Source organism: Pinus tabuliformis, chromosome 6 (genome assembly GCF_031772625.1).
Source record: "Pinus tabuliformis cultivar Carrire ecotype Pingquan chromosome 6, CPIR1, whole genome shotgun sequence".
NCBI lineage: Eukaryota > Viridiplantae > Streptophyta > Pinopsida > Pinales > Pinaceae > Pinus > Pinus tabuliformis.
The window spans coordinates 624,182,648-624,195,607 of record NC_142292.1 but is presented as its reverse complement, the minus strand read 5'-3'; the positions used below and the strand labels follow the sequence as shown (position 1 = coordinate 624,195,607).

The following is a 12,960-nucleotide window of genomic DNA, read 5'->3' as shown; positions in this document are numbered from 1 at the left end:
TTTTCAGACAATATTTAAGACAATTTTCGAGTCAATTGTCTTAACTTGAGAAAAAAGGAAAGTTGTGTATTGTCTTAATTATTGTGTTTAAGCGGGTTTCTCAAAATTATTGTCTTAAAAATTTGTCTCTATAAAGACAATATAGAACATATATTATTCTTGTCTCTATAAAGATAGAGACATTAGTGCCTCTTAAGAGACAGTTTCATTTGTCTCTATAGAGACACTTTCATTTTTGTCTATAGAGAGACTTTCATTTTTGTCTCTTTAGAGACAATTACATTTTTTTCTCTTCAAGGACAATAGCTGAGATTAAAAACATAGTATTTCTATACAGACTCTAAGTCCATAATTCCAACTATTGTTTCTCTAGAGAGAATATGAAAAAATATAAAAAAAAAAACAGAATCATTTTAAATTTTATTTTGAGGTGGTTTCAACATTTAATGTTCGCAAATAGTGATTTTAATTACTTGAAATATCTGTTCTTTATGGAAAAAAAAGGAATAAATTCCAATTTTTTTAAAGTTAACAATAAAGTCATTTTAAATATAAATGAAAAAACAATTTCCAAAACTTTACAGCTTTGGAAAGAAACCTTGAAAATCAGAAGGCAACGCACGTATATTTGTTGAAAATACATTCATGTCATTGAATTCGAACATGCAAGATCCTTAGTTGGAACTTCATTTCATAACATATTATGATGCAAAAAAAAATGTTCAGGATTTGTCCAATCTATAAGAGAGTTCACTCTCCAACATTTAAATCCCAAATCCCAAATCCTGAATCCCATTAAAAAAAATCAAAATTCACATTTCCTTAATTTCCTATCATCCCCTAAGGCCTAGTAGATTGTAGCATACAGTTTAATTATAGTTCCATGCTACCTGAATGCTTCTGCTTTTTCAGTTAAAATGATCATAAATTTCATAATCCATAAAATTATATTATGTTCTTAAGAATGCTTGCTTGGTTATTATCACTTCATCCTAGGAGACAAATGCATGGCAGAATGATGGCCACCCGACAGAATATTGGGAAAACAATGGGCTCGATGTCGTAGATGCAGAAGTTCAACTGCCCTCTCGCTATAGAAGACAAATACATTATTAATTATCCGTAAACATTTAATAACCTTTTAACATAGGTGACATGTAAAGTTCATATAATTTCCACCACTTAGGTTGCCCACACAAAAATTTACTATCTATTTTTAATGTCATTTAATTTGTCATGGGATATGTAAGGTACAATTATGAGGTGCACTTAACTTGCCTTAAACACTGCACAAGCAACCTTTCCTCCTCAAATTCTGAATCCATGTCGACTCCTACATCCCAACCATCATTTGAATTTTTACGTAAATTTAGATAAACAAATTCATATAGTGATATCTACATCGGGGGAACAAAAGGGTTTTTATAACAAAGGTGCTTTCAATTTAATCATGTACATGTGTATCTTCATTTTCTTCACCATGTTTTCTCTCTTCATCTCATACAAAATCATTATTTTCTTCGAAAATTTCTTTATTAAATTTGTTTATATTGTTTATGACAACTACAATCTTCATGTCTTACATTTATTATTCTACATCGATAGGCCCTTCCATGACTTCTTAAATTAATATTGCAATATCAAAATCCTCTAGTTCTTTTGTCACAATAATCACTTCATCAACAACTACAATCCTCTATTGATCGGTGTTGCTGACATTTTCACTTTATGTCCTTTGTAGAATATTTCAAGCTTCTTTGGATGTGGTTTTTGTAGCAATATTAGGAAGCATCCTCTCATCCAAGCCTTTTTAAATAAGAAACAATGATGTTTCATACTCCTTGTTCTCTTCAAGTTTCTACCTCTAACCTTGAGTCATGGCGTCATAGGCTACCTAGCTTGAGGGTTCTTCAAACCCATTCAAAAAAATTTCCCATAAATAATCTATTAGTATCTTAATTTCCCACAATTCATAATTTCTACCAAAGAAAATAGGAGGGGGTGGAAGATAAGGACCACTAAAAATATCCATTCTTTGATGAATATGATATTTTCCAATATTTATCATGGTCTTGAGCTTGCAAAAAACCTTCAAACAATTACAATTTATATGCAAAACAAATGAGAGTTGTAGATTCCACTCTAGCAAACAACTAGGGCTCACAATGCTCATCCTTTCGATATGGTGGCTTCCTCAAATACCAAATGTTTCTCATCGCCCCCTCAACAAAAGAGTCTATGAAAGTAACATAACTAGGAGTTTTTAATGGATATGGGTTTCCAAAGTCCTTGATTTGGTGTATCTCTCAAATGAATTTGAAAATGGTCCTCTATACTAGGGCGTTTTTAATGGAAATGGGTTTACAAACCATTGTTTTGGTTTACCTCTCTATTTCTTTCTTTGTTGCATTGCTGGCTTCCCACATATGATGGTAGCCCCTTGCTTAAAATGGTAGAGGTTTCTATGAAAATGGTTCATTCAACAGCTGTTGTTCAAACACCTATCAATATCAAGTTGAGTCACTTAAAAGTTTTTGTAAATGATAAAGTGACTATTGTGACGCAAGATCACAATGGAAACACTTAGGGAGTTGGCTTACAATCGAGGCTGTAGGCTCGTGACTACAATTTAAGATGGGGGCTCGAGTATTGCGACTATGGTTCTTGGTAGAGGATATTATCTACAATGGTTGGGGTAGCAACTCTACAAGAGCGTGATTCATTCTTAGGTAGAGGATTCTTCAAATTCCCTAGCCTGGTACCATTATGGGAGAGATAGGAGAAAATTAAGTTGCTATAATAATTAAACACTAGATAAGTCACAACAACATCCTATAATAACACACTACAATGTTGTTGAATTCCACAATTTAGAAGAATCTTTAAAATGCTAATAATAATTATATCAACTTTAACTCACATGCTTTAATAACTATCACTTTATTTAGACTTGAAACACCACATAACCTACCAAAACGTATACAAAAGAAGCAATTAATACATTTCTAACTCCAACCAAAAACAACCTTGTACAATTGTGGAAATCATATGAACTTTACCTGTCACTTATGTTAAAAGGTTATTAAATGCTTAGGGATAGCTAATAATTTATTTGACTTCTATAGCTAGAGGGAACTTGAACTTTTGCATCTACGGCATCGAGCCCATTGTTTTCCCATTATTGTGTCGGGAAGCCATGATTTTCTAGAAGGAAGTTATTTTCATCTTCCACCTTCTTAGTATTGCAAATCTGGAAAATTTTATCATCCTAGGGAGTCTTGGGAGTAGACGATCGCTTGGTGTCACTCTGAAGTTCACGAGATTTATTTCTAATCCTAGCAATATTAATTTTACTCTTAGTGCTAGTCAACATAGAGAGATAATTTTGGTTATCAACGGTGGGGTTGATCACCTCCTTATAGTACCTTAGCTTCCTTTTATTCTCCATCTTCTTAACATCCCACATCTTGTCCCAAAAATTGGGGTTAATGGTATCTTTGATATTGTCCTTGCTTCCCATGATGATCTCCTCCTTAATCCCCCAAAGTTTTAGAAAATACTGAGCATCCTAATGCCACCCAAGCTTGGGGCACATGTGTGGGTTTTGCCTAATGTTAGAAGCAATTTTTGGGGGCCTCTTGGATTCCATATTGTGAAGATTCTTCTTATACATCAGATATGTAAACATAGTCGCACTTTCAATGGGGGACAGACCAACTTCGATAAAGAGGATATGATACGGAGTATTTCCTTTGATGTTGAGGTTGTAGGTTATGAACTGCTTTTGGATCATCTCAATATTTCTCCACAACTCCCTAGGTATACTGCACACCCAAACTTCACATATCTATAAGATAACAGAGATGATGAGAGTATCAAAGAGGAACTTTTTTTACTTCAAATGAAAAGATCAACTGCCTTACAATTGTTTTCTAGCACATAATAAGCTTTGAAACCTCCAATAATTCTTTTCTCGATGCTATAATTTGAGTGGAGCTGATGAGGAAAGTTAATACCCAAATATTATAGAAGAAACCTACTCAAGAAAATTGTTATCATAGACACAACTACCATGGGTGATGTTTTTACACTAGCCTTTAGTTGACTCGATTTTTTTTCCTCTCTCCTCCTCCTAGCACAAGGCAAAACCACCCCCTCGTTCGACTTGCTGATGAGGGCCATACTTTAATATTTAGATTATTATTTTAAATAATATTATTATTTTAAATAATAATGATAATAATAATATTATTATTAATATAAATTAATAATATTCATTCATTTGTTAATTCAAGAAAATTTTGGGAAAAAATCACATAGAGAGTATTTGGTCAACGCGTTTCGAACCACCGAGGGTGGTCCATCTACAGGACAAGATGAAGATGCAGATCTCGGAGGAAGTTTAAATAAGATGATAGGTCAGCCTAACGGTTAGAGGAAAACGACTATATTTGAGTGGGGAGTGAAATTTATATATATATAATATTATAAACCAACCAAAATTCTATTTACATTAAATTTCTTAAATAATTAATAAATAATAATTTAATTATTTGAAATAAATATTTAATATATTAATTAGCTTATTCATTCCTTATTTATTAATGTATTTATTTATTTGATTATCCAAATAGGAAATATTGTGTAAAATAAAAAAATAAAATAAAAATATATAAATAACTAAATAACTAAACTAAACTAAATAAAATATAAATAAATAAATAATAAAGAGGATAAATAAATATATAAAAATAAAAAGTGAGGGTGTGCATTAAAAAGAATAAAAATAAAAATATAACCAATTATTAATATATATATATATATATATATATATATATATATATATATATATATATATATATATATATACACACACACACACAAAATAAATAATAAAAGGGGATAAAAAAACAATAATAAAATGAAAACTATTTAAAATTATATAGAAAATAAAAAAGACGGTGTTAAGAAAAAAACATATTATTAATAATAATAACAAATGTTAATAGTAATAATTGAAATTCATCACAAATACACAATATTACTAAAAAAACAATAAAAATAAATAATAAGAGAGAGTGAATCCTCTATAAAACAAAAAGGGATAAAAAGCTCAGAAAAAGAGGGGAAAGAGTAAGAGGAGAGGGCAGAAATCCAACAGTTACTAATTTTCAAGTCATCATCCCTACTAACATTATTAGAGGATCCCTCAATTCCAATGGCTTCCCTAAACTTGCATTGATGAAATGAGAAATTTTTGCGAAGAGCTTAACCTCCACAATGCATATGTGATGCTTGGTCTTCACTGCATGTTCCGCTAAAGCGCAGGATTTGGTCCTCCCAAGTTTGTTAGCAAAAACATGTTCTTTAACCCTTTGGTCAATAGACCAACCCATTTCTCCTATGTATGAGGACCCACACGAACATGTGATGACAGGAACACATTTCAAAATCCATAGGGTTCACCTGGTCTTTAACCGATTTTAGGGACTGATTTTAGGGAGCCTCTAATGGTGTTGAGGGGTCTAAAGGTCGAGGGAACATTATGTTTCCTCAGGATTCTCACAATATTTTTTGTCGTCCCTTGGATGAAGCGGAGGTGAGCTCTTGAATGTTGATCAAATGTGTCAGTCTTAACCTTACGATCCTTACCATCTTTGACGAAAGCTTTAACAAACCTCTCTTCCTTGGGCTATTTTTAACAATTATAAATAATAAGTCAAAATTCGATAACTTCAATTCAAATTAAAAAATTAATTTCTATAACATGCAAATATTTACTATTATAATAATATTATTTACTATTTTAGGAAATTAAATTATTGAATTGTTTGAAAATAGAAAAATAAATAAACACAAAATTTCATGGAAACATTCTTTAAAATTTTATGAAAAGATTCTTTCAAATCTTTCAAATCACTCTAAATTGTTTTTTTAATATATGTCTAGGCTTTTATGAATCATATTTACAAAATTAAAGGGTTTATAATACTAATCCTATTAATATTATCAACATTTAATATATTAATCCTAGTGTTTAATATTCATGTTAGGGTTTACCATGAATATGTATAATATTAATATTCCCTCTAGTTTATAATATTAATACCTTGTGTTCTCAATATTAATCTCTTGAATTTTTAATATTAGACTATTGGATTTATTAATCTCTTAGATTTTCTATAATAATTAGTTAGATTGATAATATTAATCCTTTAGATTTAATATTATTACATGGGTTTATAATGCATTGGATTTATATTGATATAGATAATATTATCATATTATTATAATATAATAATTATTATTATAAATTGCAATTATAATTATTATAATTATTTCATTAATATTATAATATTATTTTATTATTATGGATATAATAATATAATAATTATTATTAAATTTATATCATTAATATCTATCAATATTTCAACCAAATTTATTAATATAATTGATATAATATATCAATTACATTTATCATAGTATGTATCACATGAAAAATTGTATTGTTTGTGTAATAGCTTTTACGATTGTTCATGGAATAGCTTTTACTTTGTTAGTGGGTAACATGATGGTAACATAAAACTGATTCAGAATGAAATATAATATAATATACTATATATTACCATTGATATTATTTACATGTTTAAGGTGGACTCCTTAATTTCATAAGCATATACTTATATTATTCTTTATTATCCCATAACTATTTTCTCAAAATACGGGGGTGACGCAAATCAAATATTCTGGGCTATTACCCTACCCATTTCGCGAACTATGCTACCTCGCCTTCTTTCTCACTACCCTGAATCCCATGCCTACCTTGGAGAATAGAGAACTTAGTTATAATTTTTATAGCCACATAAGAGCTAAGTTAGTTATAATTCCCAGATAAGAGCTCACTTACTCTCTCACCACCTTAACTTGGATATAATTCCCGGATAAGAGCTCAATTACACTCTCGCGACCTTACCTTTTTCAATGACATCAGGGAACACAAACTATGTGATTTTAGAATTTTATATCCTTTCATGCTTTACATTTCATGTTGTTTGAGTGTTGCATGTACAATACTTAAAGGGTAATTAGATTTTATGATTTAGGAAAATTAGATTTTATGATTTTGGAAATGATGATTTTTATGATTAGGAATATTTGTTTTCGGGATAATGAGAGGACTACGTAAATTTTTAGGTTTATAATAACATGCTTTTTAATAGTTTTATGCTGAGTGTTTAAAATAACCCATTTTACTTGGTAGTTGTATATCACGAGTAAAATACATTTCAATGTTTTAGGCTATGTTCTAAAAAATTAGTATGTAAACAATTTAATTTAAATGTAGCATAATGTTGAAACTAATTGGACGACATAGAAAATTTATAGTTATGATGATTTTAAATTTAAAGTGGATTAGTTTAAGATTTTAAGTCAAATTGATATTTCATCAAGAATGGGGAAGACATATATACTTAATTTGAGCTACATAAATTTTATTTCAAAAAATTTAAATGTAAACTAATTAAATTTTTTGATCTATATTTCTTATTTTTATCATCAATAAATTTTATTATTTACAATATAATATAGGGGATATCATACTACTCAAAACCTTAGTTTTATTGATTTCTATATTTTTAATTGGGATTATAAGCTTATAAGGTAAAAAACCATACATAAAGGCACCAAAATAATAAAAATGAATAGAAAACATTTTTAAACTCCCAATTGAATGAAAATAATGCTTATGCGTACCTAGGCAGAATGACGTAAAGAAAAGCCACGGGAAATTAAAAGGCAACAACCATCAAAGCATTCCTAAAGGCAGCACTGAGTGGCATTTCCAAACTAGAGCAAACCCTAGACAATAAACTAAAATCTGGGACACTAAACCCTAGACATTTGTAAAATTGTGGAGTTTGATATCATAAACTCTTGGCCACCAAAATTTTAGAGTGTTCTAATTGTTTTTATGTGAAAAATGGATTTAGTATTATTGAAAACTTTGGGCCACCAAAATTTTGGAGTTTGACATCAAAAATTCTTGGCCATGAAAATTTTGGAATTTGACATAAAAAATTCATGGCCACCTAAATTTTAAAGCTTTCTAATTGTGTTTTTGATAATGTAAATGGATTTAGTATCATCAAAAGTCATGAGCCACCAAAATCTTAGAGCTAGATATCAAAAACTATGGGCGGCCAAAATTTTAGAGCTCGAAAACTCTAACCTATATTTACAAAAAAATTTGCCTAATTTTACCAAAATCATATGGAAATTTTCATAATTTTCTAGGTGGGAAAATTGGAAACCTAATTAGTCTAAACAAAACCGAACCAAACCAGATGAACCTAACCTAGTGGGATATCATAATCGATGCGGATCTATGTTTTCTTACCTTACTGTACTCGAATATTTACCCAGCATTTGTGATATTTTTATGCTACCATCTCGTCTTTTGCTCTGTTGTCGAATAGGTGACAATATACGTGCAGGGACCCGCAGAGATCACGTTCCCGGAACCCTTCAACGAATGGAAGTAAAATTTACACCAGAGCTATAAGTATGCACCCCACACTATAGTATCTTCACCCCCTCGTTTTTCGCTTTTAAGTTTAACCATCCCGCAGACACAGAGTTTCGCGTTTCCAGAACATAGAAACGATGAATAACTTTGTACGTCTAGGGGCTGGCATTTTAGGTTCGTCAACGCTACCGTACTCCGCAATATTATGTTAGCTCTCTTTTTTCTGTTATTATAAACGTCATAGTTTTCAAGTTGGACGTATAGATTGAATGTTTAGATTCTAGTTCCTGTTAAACTGTAGCTGAACTATATAGTAACGTCAGCGTCTGGTTAATCTTACATGACTTTACAGGAAGTGCCATTGCTCTTCTTATGTACGGAGCATCAATGTAAGTGTAATAGTTATCACCGCATAACCCATATTATTAATTTCTGATATTATTTTAGTGTAATCGCGCTGAATAGTACTAGGTTGAAGCGAGTTATTCAAATGAGAAAGGCAGAGAGGCTCATGGTATTAATAAACGATGATAATATTTTAACCCTGAACAGAACCACATTCAAGAAGGTGATCCAAATGAGAAGTACGGAGAGTTTTTCAGGCTTTCCATACGCAATAGCGTTGTACAACTGCATTCTGTACACGTGGTATGGATCGCCTCTAATCAGCAATGGGTGGGAAAACATTGTTGTTATGGTTGTCAATGCTGTTGGCTTCCTACTTGAGTGCTGCTTTATTTGCATCTATCTCACTTTCGCTCCACCTAAACCCAAGGTATTATCTTGTCATATTTATTTGCTGCAAATAGTTTTGAGGTTCCATAAGACCTATTTTTGTCAATCAACATGACATAGATCCTTGGTATCATTTGGCAGTTCAAAATCAGTTAATGTTCAATGAATATTTCTTGCAGAGGAAAATGGTAGGAATGGTTATAGGCGTGTTGATGGTGTTTGGAACTATTGCAATAACTTCCTTTTTGGCTGTCCATGATCACAACAAAAGGAAGGCCGTTGTAGGAACTGCAGGATTAGTGGCAACTGCCATTCTCTACGCTTCTCCACTATCTGTAATTGTAAGCTTTACACTGCATTAGCTCTTTATAATGGCGCATCCATCGTTTAGATTTAGTTATTGTTACGTGTACAACATGGCATTTATTGTTAATATTTCTTACCGAGTTTCTTAAACTGCAGAGAACGGTAATTCAAACCAAGAGCGTGGAATTCATGCCCAGCTTCTATTTCTCCTTCTTTGCTTTCCTTGGGAGTGTGCTTTGGATGGTATATGGCGCTCTTAGCAAGGATATCATCATCATGGTAAGGTTACTACTTTATATCAGAGAATTCCTCTGGCGTATAGTGTTTCTTGTTCTCACTGATGTTATAAGCTACAACTGAATCATACTTTGTTTTTGCAGGCACCAAACTTTGTCGGTGTGCCATTAGGGTTGGCTCAGATGATTTTATTCTGTGTTTATCGAGCCAAAAAGAGCCAACGCATTGAAAACGAAAAGATGGATGGAGGCAAACAACGGGACTTTATCAAAGAGAGGAGCGACGTGGAAAAACCAAAATGCCCCTTGGATGACTTGGCCGAAGCCGACCAAACTCTTTATCCTCTGCGATAAAATTTGCATCGTATTTTCGTTATTTTACACACTTGATATTGTGCAGCCATATCGAATTACGACTCGGGCTTTCAGTCAGTGCATGATACCGAAGTGTGATATCATTGTGCTGCAGTCCGTAAATCTTGTGCAGTGTCCGTAAATCTATATCTATATAGAAGAATGTAAAATTTAAATATATTATCATAGAATTTAATTAAATTTTGAACCAGCGAAGCACAAAACATTTGGGGTATCCATATGCGTAAAGCGAAAGCAACTTTAGTGCAACTCTCAGCTTCGAATGCGATGCACGCCCAAACTCGAATTTCAAACAAATGGCTGACAAATGCATGACGAAATCATGACTGAAATATGCCAGACAGAATAATGGAAAGCGAAAAACAGTAGGCTTGATGTAACATATGCAAGAGGACAAATGCCCTCGGCTATAGAACTCAAATAAATTATTAGCTATCCTTAAACATTAAATAACTTTTTAAAAGAAGTGACATGTAAAGTTCATATAATTTTCACAACTGCAGTATGTTGTTTTTTTTGGAATTACAAATGTATTAATTATTTTTTTTATATAGGTTTTGGTAGGTTATGTGGAGTTTAGAGTCTAAATATTAACAGTTAGTAAAGCATGTGAATTAATATTGGTATAAATATTATTAGCATTTAAAAAAAAATGATATATTGTCGAATTCAACAACATTGTTGTGTGTTATTATAGGGGTTTATGGTTACTAATTTAGTGTTTAATTACTATAGCAATTTAATTTCCTCCTATGGCTAAGGAATTTGAAGAATCTTTTATCTAAGAATGATGGATGTTCTTGTAGAGTTGTTACCCAACCATTGCACTTAAGAGCCTCTACCAAGAACCATAGTTGTAATAGTGGAGCCCCCATCTTAAGCTGTAGCTCCATCTTAAGTTGTAGTCACGAGCCTAGAGCCTCGATTGTAAGTTGCTTCCCTAAAGTGTTGTCATGGTGAGCTTGAGTCACAGTAGTCACTTCATCATCAATAAGAACTTTATGTGACTCAACTTAATGCTGGGAAGTGTTTCAAAAACCATTGTTGAATTGGCCATTTGCAGAGAAAACTCTACCACTTTGAGCAAGAGGCTACCATCATATGTAGTAAGGAAACAATGGAACAAAGCGAGAAATAGAGTGATCAACCGAATCAAGGGTTTGTAAACCCACACTACTACATGTGGGGGGTGTTTTCAGACAATATTTAAGACAATTTTCGAGTCAATTGTCTTAACTTGAGAAAAAAGGAAACTTGTGTATTGTCTTAATTATTGTGTTTAAGCGGGTTTCTCAAAATTATTGTCTTAAAAATTTGTCTCTATAAAGACAATATAGAACATATATTATTCTTGTCTCTATAAAGATAGAGACATTAGTGCCTCTTAAGAGACAGTTTCATTTGTCTCTATAGAGACACTTTCATTTTTGTCTATAGAGAGACTTTCATTTTTGTCTCTTTAGAGACAATTACATTTTTTTCTCTTCAAGGACAATAGCTGAGATTAAAAACATACTATTTCTATACAGACTCTAAGTCCATAATTCCAACTATTGTTTCTCTAGAGAGAATATGAAAAAATATTAAAAAAAAAACAGAATCATTTTAAATTTTATTTTGAGGTGGTTTCAACATTTAATGTTCGCAAATAGTGATTTTAATTACTTGAAATCTCTGTTCTTTATGGAAAAAAAAGGAATAAATTACAATTTTTTTAAATTTAACAATAAAGTCATTTTAAATATAAATGAAAAAACAATTTCCAAAACTTTACAGCTTTGGAAAGAAACCTTGAAAATCAGAAGGCAACGCACGTATATTTGTTGAAAATACATTCATGTCATTGAATTCGAACATGCAAGATCCTTAGTTGGAACTTCATTTCATAACATATTATGATGCAAAAAAAAATGTTCAGGATTTCTCCAATCTATAAGAGAGTTCACTCTCCAACATTTAAATCCCAAATCCCAAATCCTGAATCCCATTAAAAAAAATCAAAATTCACATTTCCTTAATTTCCTATCATCCCCTAAGGCCTAGTAGATTGTAGCATACAGTTTAATTATAGTTCCATGCTACCTGAATGCTTCTGCTTTTTCAGTTAAAATGATCATAAATTTCGTAATCCATAAAATTATATTATGTTCTTAAGAATGCTTGCTTGGTTATTATCACTTCATCCTAGGAGACAAATGCATGGCATAATGATGGCCACCCGACAGAATATTGGGAAAACAATGGGCTCGATGTCGTAGATGCAGAAGTTCAACTGCCCTCTCGCTATAGAAGACAAATACATTATTAATTATCCGTAAACATTTAATAACCTTTTAACATAGATGACATGTAAAGTTCATATAATTTCCACCACTTAGGTTGCCCACACAAAAATTTACTATCTATTTTTAATGTCATTTAATTTGTCATGGGATATGTAAGGTACAATTATGAGGTGCACTTAACTTGCCTTAAACACTGCACAAGCAACCTTTCCTCCTCAAATTCTGAATCCATGTCGACTCCTACATCCCAACCATCATTTGAATTTTTACGTAAATTTAGATAAACAAATTCATATAGTGATATCTACATCGGGGAACAAAAGGGTTTTTATAACAAAGGTGGTTTCAATTTCATCATGTACATGTGTATCTTCATTTTCTTCACCATGTTTTCTCTCTTCATCTCATACAAAATCATTATTTTCTTCGAAAATTTCTTTATTAAATTTGTTTATATTGTTTATGACAACTACACTCTTCATGTCTTACATTTATT

At 31.5% G+C, this 12,960-nt stretch overlaps 1 protein-coding gene across 1 annotated transcript; it reads left to right on the top strand.

Annotated features, from left to right (window-relative positions):
- The first annotated feature begins 8,664 nt into the window (after positions 1 to 8,664).
- LOC149260154 (bidirectional sugar transporter SWEET3b-like) lies at positions 8,665 to 10,158 on the top strand. Its single transcript, XM_089457005.1, has 6 exons — positions 8,665 to 8,701; positions 8,880 to 8,916; positions 9,080 to 9,302; positions 9,442 to 9,603; positions 9,725 to 9,847; positions 9,949 to 10,158. The coding sequence occupies exons 1-6, from the start codon at positions 8,665 to 8,667 to the stop codon at positions 10,156 to 10,158; spliced, it is 792 nt and encodes a 263-aa protein (XP_089313131.1).
- Positions 10,159 to 12,960: the final 2,802 nt, after the last annotated feature.

Coding starts and splice junctions, on each gene's coding strand:
- LOC149260154 (XM_089457005.1), top strand. CDS start 8,665: ATGAATAACTTTGTACGTCTAGGGGCTGGCATTTTAG. Junction 8,702..8,879: donor TCTAGGGGCTGGCATTTTAG/GTTCGTCAACGC, acceptor ATGACTTTACAG/GAAGTGCCATTGCTCTTCTT. Junction 8,917..9,079: donor CTTATGTACGGAGCATCAAT/GTAAGTGTAATA, acceptor AACCCTGAACAG/AACCACATTCAAGAAGGTGA.